This window comes from Glycine max, chromosome 18 (assembly GCF_000004515.6).
Source record: "Glycine max cultivar Williams 82 chromosome 18, Glycine_max_v4.0, whole genome shotgun sequence".
NCBI classification, from domain to species: domain Eukaryota; kingdom Viridiplantae; phylum Streptophyta; class Magnoliopsida; order Fabales; family Fabaceae; genus Glycine; species Glycine max.
The window spans coordinates 55,759,523-55,775,149 of NC_038254.2; the positions used below are offsets into that span (position 1 = coordinate 55,759,523).

The following is a 15,627-nucleotide window of genomic DNA, read 5'->3' on the forward strand; positions in this document are numbered from 1 at the left end:
AAAATAAATACGATTCATTTACTTATGTAATAATTAATGAACATATCTTTTTAATAGAATTCATATTTTTTCAATTCATATTAATATGTGTGTGTGTGTGTGTGTGTGTGTGTGTGTGTGTGTGTGTGTGTGTGTGTGTGTGTGTGTGTGTGTGTGTTTTAGAAGATGGCACGTTGCTAGCCCCATCTATGACGGTTCAGGTCACGGTTTTCGACAACAACGGGTTTGTTGTATTTTGGGTAATTCAAATAAAGTCACATGGTGCTAGTAGCACCTGATAGCATCACAGATAGATATTAATTGATGTAGTGCATTTCAGTTTATATACTATTTTTCTGTTTTGAGTTTGTTATAGGTGTAACAGAATTACACCTGGAGTCATAGAATATATACTTCAGAAAATGAGCTGTAACTGTAATCAATTCATTCATCAATAAAGATTCAGTTCCTCTCAATTCTTCTCAACCTTCTTCTCTCTGTTGGTGAGTGATGGATTCCAATTGAATCCAACAAATTGGTATCTGTGTGCCACTTTCAGACACGCCATTGCCGATGGTAGAGCGTTTCATCACTTCATGAAATTTTGGGCCTCTGTTTGTGGGTCCAATGGAGACAAGGCTTTTTCTCTTCAATCCCATCTTGCACTCCCATTGCACCACAGGTAAGGGTATCTATGGTTCAGTCCAGTAAAAATAAAAAGATACTGAATTCAACAGAAAAATGATTTGTCCGAGACGATTTTAAATTGTTGTCTACAACAACCGTAATTGAGGCGCAACGATACGGTTTTTCGAGTCACCACAATCACATCGTGACAGCAATTGCAGACTGAGGGAATACCTCCCGATCAGCAATTACACGCAATGCAAAGATTTCTTTTTTTTACTCACGTGCAACCGCAATTTAAAACAATGGTCCCACTGTCCCAGTCAAACCTAACTGGGAAACAGTATGTCCAAGTCCAATTGAACTGGTTTTTGGTTTAGTAAAGACTGTTTTCTGAAATTTGAACTGAATTGTAAGAACATAACTGAATTGTTTTCGAACTGAATTGAACATTGCTTTTCTGCATTGATTCGCAGAAGAAAGAATGGATGTAGGTGAATTTTTACATTCTATCAAAAAAATTATACGGTTTTTATAGTTCGGTTCAGCCTATGGCATGTTTGTGTTACCATTTGAAAACTTCAAACGATTAGATCAAAAGATACAAGTGTGTTGCTTCTCTCAACAGACAATGAACGTATTTTCACATGCTGGAAACAGTAATATCAACAAGCATTTTATATATTTTCAAACAGTTCGATTTAGTTTTTTTAACAGTTTGGTTTGATCCGATTCTGAAACAGTTTGGTTGGATTAAGTTTTTTTTAACACCCGTGCGACAGGGAAATGGTTGAAGACTCAAATGGGCTTAGGTCCACGTGCCCCATTTATGATGCTCCTAGCAATAGCGACATGGTACGTCACAGAATCATTCTAAGTTGTGACCAAGTTGAAAAGCTAAAGAAATGGGTGGGTACTAAATGTAAAAGCATTGGTCTCGAGACATTGCACTTGTCAACCTTTGTGGTGACATGTTCTTTGATTTGGGTATGTAAGGTAAAATCAAAAGACCCTGATACCGAAGTAACTGATCCCAAGGATGATGATTCTTACTGCTTGACTTTCCTAGCTGATTGTCGTAACCGCTCCAAGCTTTCAGTTCCATCAACTTACTTTGGAAACTGTTTGACTATTTGCCACGTGGAACTTCAGAAGGAGAAGTTGGTGGGAGAAAACGGTATTTTGGAGGCAGTGAGTGCTATTGGAGGGGAGGTTAGAGGTCTGAGGGGTGACCCTTTGAAAGGGTTTGAATGGATAGTTTCGGGTCGTCGTAGGAGGGAATTGGGGAGACAATCACAACATGTGATGATAATTGCAGGGTCACCAAAGCTGAATGTGTATGAGACTGACTTCGGGTGGGGAAGGCCAAAGATGAGTGAAATACTTCATGCTGATGATGCAGGAGCCATGTGTCTTTCTGATTGTAGAAACCAAGAACGTGGTGGCATTGAAGTTGGGCTAGCACTAAGTGCAATTCAAATGAAGAAATTCAATGCCATATTGGATGAGCAACTTGGAGATATTGACATTGTTGTTCCGCACCGAATCCTTAATACTATATGACAGGAACACTAGAGGTCGTTATATCTGAATTATCTAGCAACATTGCTCAATCTCGACTAGATCGAGGAGGCACCTACTTAAGCCTAGGTTAATTTGATAGATGCATGTCATATTGGCATTGGTATTATTTTCTTCCTTACATCATCTACCACTTGTTGGTTATCCTGCCACGGATCCTGTTTATCTTCGTTTTTTCTACAGTGTGCTCATCATTTGTTTCTCTATTGCTTTTTTTTTTTTTTTTGTCTTGTTGGAAAATCCCTCATTCAGAGTTATAGTAATATACCATTGCATTGTTAGCTTGTTTCTTAGTTATATTCTCAAATCTGGAAAAAAAGTCCACAAATAGTATCTTAGCTATTGTAGAGCTATCCTCATTGCATGCTTGTAATATAATAAAACTATTATCATTTTAGAAATGTAAAATTTAACAATATGTAAACAAAAATATCTGCAATAACTTCCCCTTTTTGGAATAAAAGAGATAGTAAGATTTAGAATTTCAAATTTATTCTTGACATTTCTTTACAATACATTTAATTGCAATCTATTTCCTTCCTTTCCATGATACAGTATCCACAGCAATGCTATAAAAGAATACATCAAATCCAATAGAATTATAAAAAAGAATGATGCAATTTATTTTCTGGTAGGAAGTTTGCCATATTCATATCTAGCGAGTGTTTTCAGAATAATCTGTTAGTATAGTTGTACTGCTAAAAGTTTAACCCTCAAGTCCAAGAGTGATAAATGTTGAACAGCAACTCCAATGCTGAAGGTGCAGACTCAACATCATCATCCTAATCTTGGTTAATAGATCGGCAAAAGCTTTCAGACCAATTGCATCTATTCATCTTTTGAGCATACGCGTTCTGCACAAAGAAAAAGTTGAAATGCTTTTAGGTTAGCTATATGTACACAGAAAGCAAGTGCAATTAAATGTAGGTTTATGTAGGTCAGCTTTTAATTGACGTGTCATTTTGTGGTGTGTTGCAGGTTTATCTTTTTTTTTTTATTCTTACTCTCTTCTTTACTTTTTCATTTTTCTTTCTGCTGGTTTTAACGGGTTATGGGCCCACGCCTAGTTTAGATATAAAAGTAGAAAAATGTTGCCAGTAGCGTTACTCAACATAGCTACAATGGAAGACTAGGATGATGACATTAGATGTCAGGACATAACTAATTAAATCAATTATTATATGTTAGTTTAAGTTGAACAATTACTAAAATATTTGCTTGTACGTAACAAGAAAACATAAACAAATAATAAACATAAAAACAAGTGCACATACACTTAAAGAAAATGTAATCAGAGAGGAAGAGTTCTTACTCAGATACTCATAAGTCAATATCATTGAAGTACCCCATGCTGACATGCTAAAAAATCTTGGACCAAACCCTCTATAAAAGCCTCTCCAACCATCTTCATTGATTAAATCTTTAGCAACTTGTTTTATAGAGCTTCTATTTTCATGTCCCATTACCTGGAGTGTAGAACTAGCCAGTCAGAAAAACTTCAATAGGTGGTAATCAGAACAAAAAATACTAAAAATTATGAACTAAATCTGTATATATTATATACTGAAGTAACAAATGTATTATTATCTCTTCATCTTTACAGTCTCAGACCTTCGGATTATATTATAGCAAGAAAGTGCACAGAAAGAGAAGATTCATGAATAGAACTGTACACAAAGGAGAAAAAGCTCACTCTGCAGTTGTAGTGATCACAGAACAATAAACTAAACAAAAGAAATAAACCTGGTCAATGAGATTATGCAAACCTGCAATCGTGTCTTGATAGTATCCAATGGGGTTGTAATGCAGGATGAAGTTGCACCAGCGATAATCCCTCCAGTAGCCTGAACTAACATAATTTTCTGCAGACTAGGAGCGACTTCATCATATTTGGCACCATGGTCCAGGAATCTGTTAATGCAACCACGTGCTAATTGTTTTTAATATTGGGTTTGCATGATAAAATAGAAATAAAAATAACAGCAAGCAGATGTACTAAAAGTGTACCCAATTGTTACAAAATTCACCACCATAAAAAAATTGAAATCACAAGTTTACTGCAAAATTAGTTTATTCTTTTGGCAGGGTTTCTCAGCCAAGAAGAAATTATAGCTTTCCTGACTTAATGTCAGCTACTGCCAGCATGCAGATGCAGTTATTGCATCATACATTGCAACTGGTATAATTCCATGCTTAGAGATTGAATCTGTTACATTAATCTGACCAAGCTAACATTAAACTTCAAAAATATTTATCAGATTTAAGCAATGCACTGTGCCAGTGCTTTTTTGCAGTTTTTTCATGTCCTTGGAACACAACAGGCATCCATAACTCTAACATAGATGGAACACATACCTATCCATAACTCTAACATAGTTGGAACACATACCTATAAGCTATGTATGAAACTCATGTATGCATATTACTAGTAATTAGCATTTGTGTAGAAGACACCACGCATTTTAATAAAGAAAACCTGATTAATGGATTAAGAAGATTTATGAACACTATCAACACATTCATACTAATCAGAGTCAATTGATATAATATAAAAATAACTTAAAAGTTAATGCAACATTGATTCAATTTCAAGGCATAAAAACCAGGTATTACCATATCTTACCTCCAAATGAAGCGTTGGCTTGAACCATAACTTGCCCACCATACTGCACTGGCAGGGGCATAAGTAATAGCAGACAGACCAAACCCTCGATACAATCCCCGTATGCCATCAGTCCTTAAAACCTGGCGAACAACATCCAGACCCCCGCTATATTGGGCATGGCCTGAGTATCCTTGCACCATCAACTTTTGGCTAACCTGAATATCATTCAATGTGAATTAATATTAGAGTTATCCATGTTAAGGTAAAAGAAGAAAATTTTATCCAGAAAGAGATGAGACCAAATTAACAGGAAAAGGAATTCCCTTACTGCAACAAAAAAAAGAGGCAGAGCAAAACTTAAAAAATCACTTTTCGTACTTATCTGAGCATCTTTCATTAGAATGCTCTAAAAGAAGCATCAGTAGAACCCCATCACAGCAATAAAAAAGACATTATAGCACAAATAAACTTGAAAACATGGTATTTTTTTTATTTTGCATCATGATCCAACAGAATATACCATTGGTATGAAGTCTAAGCACATCACTGCAAAACCTCTCTTTCTATCCTTCATCCAAATAAATTTTCTGAGCTTTAAAGAACTAACTATTGCCTTTTATGTGTCCTACATTGTAAGCCCTAACTAAAAAATTTAGAAGCATTAGCTCCCCACTGAGAATTTGATTAAAAAACAATAGAAAGCATTTAAATAAACACTTCGTGTTACTTTTAAAATCATAAACAAAAATGAGAACAATAAACACTTGTTTTGAATTGTATCAGATTTGATATGATAGAAAACCAGTAAACAAACTCCCATGTTCCAAACTTGCAAAAATGATAAATGGATAGTTGAGCTGCCTAAAGAACATATTTTAACAACAGAGAAGATGCATTTTATGGTATCATCATATCCATATTCGTAAGTATATAGCATGGCTGTCATACCACATCAATTGGTACAAACACAGATTGAGCAAAAAGCGATGATGTCATGCCTGCAACTCCATTTGCAATGGCAGCCTGAGAAGTTTCAGATAGTCTAAATGGTTCAAGCATTCTGAAGGCAGCCACCTTTGTGGTCTCTAGAGTGGAGAGGAATATGATTCTGGCAGGAATTGCACCAGTGATAACCGTGCCAAACCCTCTATACAAACCAGGGATGCCATCTGTTTTAAGTAGTCCTTTTGCAACAGAAAACACATTTCTCTCTACAGCATCCTTTGTGGCAACCTGCAGCCTAGTTTTCACAACAGAAACGGGGTAAAGTGCCACTGAAACACCTGTAAAGAGTCCAGCTCCTACGACATAGAACCTAGTTTTATCAAGCCTGCAGAATTGGGTGAACTTCATTAGGATAAAAGCCTGTAGGTGTAAAGTTCATAATAATACCATGAGCTCAAAAAGGTCACAATATCTGAAAGATATGTTATTAATAAATCAAAACAAGGCCAAGATGGAAGAAGGACAAATCTTCATGAAGAATTTGCATCCCCAGATAGAAGATAGAACACACAAATTTACAAAGGCCATATCTAGAATCATACCAAACTTAATAGGAAAATGGAAGCAATTCATTGATTCAAACAGTAGAATGCAATCACCTTGAATCTTATACATATGAACTCAACATAGCCGTTTTATAGAGTAAATCACAATATGAATATGAAAAAAACCGGTAGCAGTGAAGTAAAGAATGGAACACAATGAATTTCCCATATGCAGTTTTGCACTGATGGCAGCTTGTATGTATTATTAACAAATAGTCTTTCACTCTTCAGCAGTTCCCATCAAATTGGGAACTTCACAAGATTTTTTTTTTCAAGTTTTGAAGAAGATTAGCTTACCCTTTTATGATTTTCATTCAATTCACAAAATACAAAGAAACCAGAATCCATAACTCCCCCACCCCTAATCAAATTACTCAAAGAAAAAAAACTTTAGGGGCCACAGTATACCAATTTATGGTTTTCAAATGACGGGTCTGTCCTCGAAATACAGCAAACAAGAACAAAAATGATAAATCAGTAGCACCATTCAGAAAATTAAAAAAAAATTTAAAAAAAATAAGAAGAAAGAATACTTGTCCCAGTTGATCTCGGTCTGGCCGAAAGACTGGGCCATTGGAAGAATGAAAAACTGTGTCTCCGAATAAAACCTACGAACACGACGACAGCAACATCGGAGGCTGTCTTTCCGGTCTTGTAAAATGTAAATTGTAATTCAAAGGAAACGGAATTTGCAAATAACGAAGATGGATAGTTGACAATTTGGTGAAAAGGCTGCGCTTACGCTGGAGTTTTGGGAGAAGCACGCACGGCGCGCCTTCTATTTTCAATTCCTTTATTTATTTATTTTTTCTTTCACTTTGACCATTCTCTATTCTCCGTCGACCAACCCAATTACCCAACAATAATGTTCACACTTCTCATTACTCTCTCCATATCTCTATCGATTTAATTTATTACATAATGTAATAAAAAAAATAGTAGTACAAAATAACTTTTATTTTATTTTTATGAATTTAATTCATATATATATAATTTTCTTACACCAATATCCAATGAAAATTTATTGCATCATCACATCATTATTTATTTTAGGTTTATATATATTTTTCATCTTTATTAATGTAATTTAGTATTTTTTTCATCCTTGTAATTTTTTTATTTTAATCTTTTAAAATATATTTATTTTATTTTCCATCTTTAAAATACTTTAGAGCTTTCTAAAACACTTTGGACAATAAAAAAAGGTTTTGAACAATAAAAAAATTATCTAAAACATTTTAAACATAAAAAACATATTTTGTAAAGACCAAAATAAATAAAAATTATAGGGACAAAAATGAATAAAAAAACATTAAATTAAATTGATAAAAATGTATTTAAATATTTATTTTAATATTTTTTTCAGATCATGGTATTAGTATAAAATTGTCTTGTCAAATTGCATACAAGATAAATGTTTTTTTCCAACATAATTTTTTCCATGTCTTAGGATTAATCAAATTCAAATTCTAGACTACTATTCAGGTTAATATGATGTAAGAGTGGGACGAATTCTTATTAGACGTCTGAATAAATAAATAAAAATACACGAGCAATACATAAATTAAACTCCATTTTAATTTTGAACTTTAATTTTAAGATAACTTTTAAATAAAAATATTGGAGCAAAGGCAAAGAAGTGGTAACTGCCAAGTTGCGTGATGTCCTTGTTTAATCACATTAGATGTGTTTTCCATAAACAATTGTGTTATAAGATGCCAGATCAAATTTGTTGGTTTGACCCAGAAAACTGATGAATTGATTTAGTGTTTGATATAAATAAACTACAAAATCGTTCAAGGAATTGGCGAAGAATCAAAACTGGTCAAAACCCAGTAAAATCACTTCATAACAAGTTTACATCTAGAATAAAAAAGAAAACAAGAAGTTAATATAAGATTATGTGAAATCAAGATATAAAAAATTGCAAATTGATATAATGATTAAATTATATGTTTTATAAGAGTAATTAATAATAATTAATAAAATAATTTACAACTATTTTAATTCTTATTAAATATGTTTTTAGTTAACTTAAAAATGCTTTAGATTAAATTTTAAAAAATATTGGGGTTTTTTATATGAGCAAATGTTAGTTGTTAAAATATTAATTTTATTAGCAGGAATTAAACTTGTGATATTTTTTCCTTCCATTTTTCCTTAATCATCCAATTCACCTAATATCTCCTAAAGAAATACGGGTTTAAACCATTTTTTGCATTGGTTCATTACCGATTTCAAAAACTATGATATACATTGATGAGCTTGTACAAAAGTCTGCAGATGTTTAATGACTTTTATGAACTGGATCTGGTTTTAAAATCTGTGGATAACAGTTGGCACTTCCGCCTTTTATATATATATATATTGACAGTTCACAGTTAGCACTTCCCCTGCCTCTTAATAATTATACGATGATGTGATTCTACGAAAGTTGGTCCGCAAAATTGTTGACTTTTAAAATCAGCGATTGATGTGCTTGTACTAAAGTTGCAGCAAGAAAAATGGGCTTCTCTCAGTTACCCAAAGCAACTCCTAGCATTTTGTTCTTGGTTCTGCTGTCTTGTACTTGCTTCACTTCAACAGGTTCACCACATTAATATTGCTTTCTTTGTTCCTTGTGTATGTCTCGAAATTTTCATTGGTTCGGTGTTTTTTGTATAAGGGGTGGTTCAGTTTTTTCTGAAATTAATGCATGGCGTGTAAAAATTCTTAAGGTTTTCTAGACTATCAATTATAGAAAACCAACAGGATCTTGAAATCTATGATTCTCACAAACAATCAATAAAGAATAATAAATAATGATATGTACCTTTCTCCATAGGAACTTCTCCTTGGTTCACTTTGATTTCCTTGAAAAGGAGAGAAATAAGATTTCACTTCTTTTGACCTTTCTTTACTGTCTTTCTCCGTTCGTGATGAATATGGGTGAGAAAAGAACACTTTCTGGTCAGGGAAGGGACCTTATTTGACGTTAGTGGGTATTAAGCCCATTTTATAACCACTACTCCCATCAAGTAGCAGTTAACCTAGAAACTTCTCCTATTAAGCTCAATTATAATTTAGTCCTTAATCATTAATTATTTACTTATTAGTCCCTACCTAAGTCACATGCCTCTCACATGAGACATAAATTCTAACATGGCCGTGTCATTTTCTGGTGTGATCTTCATTTTATGCTGCGTGGATCTTATGCCCTCTTGAATTTGGAAATGCATGTATGGTTGTGAAAGATGCAACCATACTTCTTTGAATTTGATAGAGAAAATGTGGAAACTTTTGATCATTTATTACTGTTAATCTTGTTGATGCCAATTATATTAAGTAGAAGTGTGTCGTTTAGCTTGCTTTGCTGCTATGAAGATATAGATATGGAACAAAGAAATTAAATAACATTGTGTTCTGACTACTTTTATGATAAGAATTGATTTGGCATTATTTGAGTTTTCGTTGAGTCAAGTGAGAAGTTAATGATTTGTTTTTATTATTTTCCCCTTTTGGCATTTGGAATATGTTTCAAGTTGAAAGCTTGCACGAGATTTGTTTTGGCTGTAAATGGAATAATTAATTCACGTTAAAGCTCCTCGCACAGATTTTAGATCCGGGATATATAACTTCCAGTTCTTTATCATTAGATATTGTCGGTGCAAAGAATTGATGGAGTCATGAATCATCCATGCTACAAGAATTAAATATGTAGAGATAAAGAACTATAACTTCCCCAGCCGTTGACAAACAATATGTTTGCTTTCTTCTTTTCATGACTACTTAAGCAAGTCTAGCAATTGCGCGTCTCATAATTTCTATTGACTATGTAGTAATGTAGTATATAGTACAGGAATATTTAGAGGTTCAACATTTACTTTGTTTCCTTTTAATTACTTTCCACCAGCTAATTGTCTGTTAATCTTTCAGATGCTTATGATCCGCTTGACCCAAATGGGAATATAACAATCAAATGGGATGTTATATCCTGGACCCCTGATGGATATGTAGTAAGTATATTCTTGTACAATATCACCTATTAATATGAGAACCAAACCTCCTGTCCTATTTTCTCCTTTGCATTACACTGGTTGCTCACATATATTGTTGGGAAACCGAGGGAGATGAAACACCAGAGAGATTTTCATCAATGGTCTCGAACAAACCATATAAGTGAATTTAATAATACATTTTAATCCAAAACTCCCCTCACACACAATATATATTAAGTTTTTATTACTGAGTAAGGTTGGCAAACTCTAGTATAGAAATGAATTTATTTAAATTAGTGTCTATACCCCTACAGAGTGACTTTAGCTTAATGCTGTATTTTTAGTTATTTAGATATCTAAGAAACAATTGAATGGTACAGGCTGTTGTTACAATGAACAACTTCCTAGCATTTCGTCACATCCCTTCACCTGGCTGGTCAATGAGATGGACATGGGCCAAAAAGGAGGTAATATGGAACATGGTGGGAGGGCAGGCCACAGAACAAGGGGATTGCTCAAAATTTAAGGGAAATATTCCACATTCCTGTAAGAAAAATCCCACAGTTGTAGATTTGCTTCCTGGAACACCTTACAATCAACAAGTTGCAAATTGCTGCAAAGGTGGAGTGCTCACTACATTGGTGCAGGATCCAACCAAAGCAGCTGCATCATTTCAAGTCAGTGTTGGTAGAGCTGGAACCACAAACAGAACTGTCAAACTCCCAAAAAACTTCACCTTGAAAGCACCGGGACCAGGTTATACTTGTGGGCCAGCTAAGATTGTGAGACCCACTAAATTCATTACTCCAGACAAAAGGAGAGTGACCGTAGCACTGAGTAAGTTAAAGGACTTTTTATGTCATTTTCACGGTTGTCAATATGGTTATCTATTTTTCATTCTGCCTTCTACATCCTGCTTAGTATGCAACTCTTCTCAGGAAGATCTCCTTGTGCCAAGAGGCTAGTTGAGTAGTTGCAATTGAGTAAATCTTCTTGCGATTTAAGTTTGTGCAGTAATCCTTTGGTTGGCATCTACTGGCTGCCCCAACATGTCACTCACGCCCTGCTCGATAGTATTGAGGGTGTCTCCCTATTCTACCACTTTTGCCTACCAACCTCATACTCTCCATTCAATAAAGTGTCACCCACTAGTTGTTGGTTTTGTTGATAACAAAATCTAGGACTCATGTTACTAATTCTCTACTTAAATTTAAAACCAAGAGAAGTTTACATTTGTTATAAGTAACCATCAGCAAATTCCAGCAATTTATTGTATCCTTAACATCACTCTTATTTATTGCAGTGACATGGAAAGTGGTATGCACATACTCACAATTTCTGGTTCGTAAAACTCCAACTTGCTGTGTCACACTTTCATCTTTCCATAATAATACTGTTGTGCCCTGCCCAACATGTTCATGTGGCTGCCAAAGGAACTCATCTCGGTCAAGGAGATGTGTAAAGTAGGTTTCCAATTTCTATCATGTAGTATTGTGATTTGCTTCTAGATATTAAGTTGTACACTCATATATTTCCTTTCTCTGTGTCTTCACAGTCCAGGTACACCACATTTGGCCTCTAACGTTACTAGCTCTGGGACGAATAATTTGTCACCTTTGGTTCAATGTACTAAGCATATGTGCCCAACCCAAGTTCACTGGCACGTTATGCGAAACTCCAAGAAATACTGGCGTGTGAAGGTTACTGTTACTAATTTTAGTTACAGGATGAATTATTCTGACTGGAACTTGCTTGTTCAACACCATAACTTCAACAATCGGACTCAAGTGTTTGGTTTCAACTACAAGTTACTGGCTTTGGATGCATATACAAGTAAGTGTGACCCTAACATGTTTGTTTCAAACTTTTAGAGTAATATTTTTTTTTTCTTAATTCTTCATTATGAAACATCAAACCTTTTTCTTCTTATTTTCGTAAATTAAAAGGTAATTACTGATTTTAAGTTGGTTATGAACAGATGATATAGCAATGCTGTGGGGAATTAAGTCCCGTCATAATGACATTCTCAACCAAGCTGGCCCTAAAGGCAATGTTCAAGCAGAGCTACTCTTCAGAAAGGATAAAGCAACTTTTACTTTTGATAAGGGTTGGGCTTTTCCTCGAAGGATCTACTTCAATGGTGACATATGTGTGATGCCACCACCTGATGCTTATCCATTTTAGACCATAATAAGATTGCAGAGTTGGATCTCAACAAATGTCCTACGGAAGACAATGAACATGAGGATAAGGAAAAGAAACAAGTTAAGAGTTTGCTGAAAAATTTTATTCATAAATTTTATTAAGATCATGGTCCGTGCTTTGTTTCTTTGAAAGTTCAATTATGTTTGTTTCCGGGTATGATTATGTAAGCATCATGAAGTGCTTATAATTTAGAAGAATTATTCCAAATATATAGCAGAATAATTGGGCAAGAAAACCCACTTTGCAGTAAGGCATTTATCCACATATTACACTAAACTAAGAGGAAAAGAAAGCAAATGCATCTATGATCTAACATAAGATAACAACAATACAAAACACTAATTTATTAATGAGCAAAACTAGACTTAAGCCATTAAACGTCTATCAAGTAGTCAATGACTTCTTCCAATAATAAGGGATCACATTTCAGTCGAGTTAAAGTTAACCTTCGCTTTGCATTATTGTTTTCTTTAATATGGGGAATTTTGTAATTGTTCCAACTTTTTTCCTCCATGATTTTCACCATGTAGTGTCACCATGATTTTTCCAAAGCTATATGTTATTTCACATTCATTGTGATTTCATAATTGATTTTGATTCACTTCCATGTTACTTTAAATATACTATAAGAAGATGAAAAATCCTGAAACGCTTTAACCACCACACACCTATAAGATCATCAATAGTCTTAAGTGCTTATTTGTATAGTAAAGATTGAGAAGAAAAAAAATTAAAAACAGTCCAACACATTTACATCTAGAGAATTAGCATTAGCAGGTTGACAAAAGAAACCGTTGAACCTATCTTTTGTAGCCACTCAGAAAAAGTCAACACAATTGTAATTGATGTGATTTCTTGCATTATATTGTTAAATCATAATGAATTGTGTTTATTCTAGTTAACTTGGTTTGACTCAAAATTATGATGTTTGATTTTAAAAAAAAGTTCAGAGTGCAGTTAAACATTCGGTTTTATGGGTTCATATGTAGCTTATTTTCGTGATAACAATAACTAGTTTTGGCCTTGTAATCTATGCTTTGTTTGTTCCTTTTAAAGAGATAAATCTACATTTTTTTCCGACATATTTTCATCTAAGTGGGAACCAATTTTTTTTATTAGAAATGATTTTAGTTTTAATATCATGCAGTAATTAGAAACTCAAAAAAGAGGGGGAAAAGTTTATATTTCTTTCAACTTAAAAACTATCTTACGTTTATTCTCTTTACTCTTTTTTTTTTCTTTTCACTCTTTTTTTTCTAAACCAAACGAACCATTAGTGTTAGATGCAGTGATACATGGGAAAATTTAGAAGTGACGAGTATTGATTGTTTATTAATCATTAAACTTAAAAGTTACTCTTTATTTGCTCAACAATGGATACTACTTAAAGAATCCATGTCTCAAAGACATGTTCCTCTTTATCAAAATACATTGTCACAATCTGTAAACTGTCCGAGAATATCACTGAAAATATTTTCGGCGAACCATTAAGTTTATGAAATTTTCTATAAAAAAAATCACTTTCCTATAAAATGGCATATGCTTAATAGGTATATTTTCAACAACAACAAAAATGAAAAACTATATGTATCAAACAAAATAATAGAAAAATGAAAACCGTGTGAAAGACTTTTTAAATGCCCACTCACAATAGCTGGCATTCGTGTTTCTTTTATTCTTACACTGACACAGAAAATGACAAGTTAACGACACAACAATTCTTACTTCAAACTCTTGGATCATTTGTTATGTCCAGTTGTATGCCAATTGCCAAATGTTAAATGTACGAGCTTCCCTGGAGCTGTTTGGTTGCGTTTGATTGTCTTGTGTTTCAAAAAACGACAACAATATTGTATATATATACCACAATTTTTTTGGATATATGTATACCACAATTTAGTTATAACAATAATAGAGATTAGAGAGAGAACATCTAGAAATATATCATTTTACTTTGTTAGTTTTTTTAAACATCAACGTAAAATAATATAAACTACTATTGTTTAGAAAAATTTGGGCGCACAATTTTCACACCCAACAAACACTTTTCAATGAAATTGTTCATTAAAATAAATTACTAATCTATTAATAATAAACTATGAAAGAATTATTGGCGAAGCACTATTTATCTTCAAAAAAAAGTATGTATTGAGATAATGAACATCTATGCGCCTAAAATTATTTGATGTTTTAGAGTTTCTTTATTTAATTTTTACTTACAAAATGTAAAAAATATAGCTTTTAATTATTTGGTCGTTAACAGACTATTTATTTATTATTCTTATTTCTAAGATACACATAGACTTTTATATTATAAACTGGCATTTTAATTAGTTTGTGTGTCATGTTTAAAATAAATGTTATTTTTATATAAGTAAATTCATCATAACTAAAAGAAATAATATATAAATTATATCATGATTAAAATTCATAATAAATAAATATTTTAAATGTATAATTTATATTTCAGATTTATAATAAAAAATTAAATTACGATCTAAGATTATTTGTAACTATTTATAATATTTTAAAAATTATTTAAATTTAATTGAGAAATAAAAATGAAAGATGACATATTAAAATAACAGAAAAAAAAGACTATTTACTTTACGCTATCATCTTATTATAAATTATCATGTACGATAAATATTAATTTTTATTATAATTATGATAAAATTTATATAAATCATGATTTATAATTATATGATAGAATAAAATCTTTTTATAATGGTAGTACATCACTATCAAATTCTTAACATAATTAGGTTGTTAAAAAGATCAAATATACAAATAATGAAATAAGTATAAAAAATAGTAGTTTGAGATGTTAGAGAGAGAAATTCTCTAGCTAATTGCAGTGTGAAATGTATATCTAAGGGAAAATGAGAGAGAATATTAACAATATTTAATTGGAAGATCGAGTTGCAGGAATAAAAACCCTACACTACTAGTTATATATATTTTAATTTACATATACATGTTGGAGTGTGAGGCCATCAATCACCTTACTTTCTCAATTGAGTACTCATTTATATATATATATATATATATATATATATATATATATATATATATATATGAATATTCCTTTTCTTTTCTTCTT

General features: G+C 32.7%; 3 protein-coding genes across 3 annotated transcripts; 2 read left to right on the forward strand and 1 right to left on the reverse strand.

Annotated features, from left to right (window-relative positions):
• The first annotated feature begins 188 nt into the window (after positions 1 to 188).
• On the forward strand, positions 189 to 2,169 carry LOC100813756 (coumaroyl-CoA:anthocyanidin 3-O-glucoside-6''-O-coumaroyltransferase 1-like). The gene is made up of 4 exons (XM_026126912.1): positions 189 to 223; positions 539 to 661; positions 1,389 to 1,461; positions 1,603 to 2,169. The coding sequence occupies exons 1-4, from the start codon at positions 189 to 191 to the stop codon at positions 2,167 to 2,169; spliced, it is 798 nt and encodes a 265-aa protein (XP_025982697.1).
• Positions 2,170 to 2,636: 467 nt separating this feature from the next.
• On the reverse strand, positions 2,637 to 7,163 carry LOC100782750 (solute carrier family 25 member 44). Its single transcript, XM_003552550.5, has 6 exons — positions 6,876 to 7,163; positions 5,741 to 6,122; positions 4,811 to 5,007; positions 3,954 to 4,098; positions 3,500 to 3,653; positions 2,637 to 3,041 (listed from the first exon to the last, which is right to left on the reverse strand). Exons 1-6 carry the CDS (start codon positions 6,914 to 6,916, stop codon positions 3,016 to 3,018), a joined length of 945 nt encoding a protein of 314 aa, XP_003552598.1. The 5' UTR covers positions 6,917 to 7,163; the 3' UTR covers positions 2,637 to 3,015.
• A 1,555-nt stretch (positions 7,164 to 8,718) lies between these two features.
• Positions 8,719 to 12,759, forward strand: LOC112997606 (protein COBRA). The gene is made up of 6 exons (XM_014770962.3): positions 8,719 to 8,928; positions 10,258 to 10,337; positions 10,700 to 11,156; positions 11,623 to 11,782; positions 11,875 to 12,152; positions 12,298 to 12,759. Exons 1-6 carry the CDS (start codon positions 8,847 to 8,849, stop codon positions 12,501 to 12,503), a joined length of 1,263 nt encoding a protein of 420 aa, XP_014626448.1. The 5' UTR covers positions 8,719 to 8,846; the 3' UTR covers positions 12,504 to 12,759.
• Positions 12,760 to 15,627: the final 2,868 nt, after the last annotated feature.

Coding starts and splice junctions, on each gene's coding strand:
- LOC100813756 (XM_026126912.1), top strand. CDS start 189: ATGACGGTTCAGGTCACGGTTTTCGACAACAACGG. Junction 662..1,388: donor GCACTCCCATTGCACCACAG/GTAAGGGTATCT, acceptor CCCGTGCGACAG/GGAAATGGTTGAAGACTCAA. Junction 1,462..1,602: donor CTCCTAGCAATAGCGACATG/GTACGTCACAGA, acceptor TGGGTATGTAAG/GTAAAATCAAAAGACCCTGA.
- LOC100782750 (XM_003552550.5), bottom strand. CDS start 6,916: ATGGCCCAGTCTTTCGGCCAGACCGAGATCAACTGGGACAA. Junction 6,123..6,875: donor ACCGAGATCAACTGGGACAA/GTATTCTTTCTT, acceptor CCAATTCTGCAG/GCTTGATAAAACTAGGTTCT. Junction 4,099..4,810: donor AGCCAACGCTTCATTTGGAG/GTAAGATATGGT, acceptor TTGCATTAACAG/ATTCCTGGACCATGGTGCCA.
- LOC112997606 (XM_014770962.3), top strand. CDS start 8,847: ATGGGCTTCTCTCAGTTACCCAAAGCAACTCCTAGCATTTTGTTCTTG. Junction 8,929..10,257: donor TACTTGCTTCACTTCAACAG/GTTCACCACATT, acceptor TTAATCTTTCAG/ATGCTTATGATCCGCTTGAC. Junction 10,338..10,699: donor GGACCCCTGATGGATATGTA/GTAAGTATATTC, acceptor TGAATGGTACAG/GCTGTTGTTACAATGAACAA.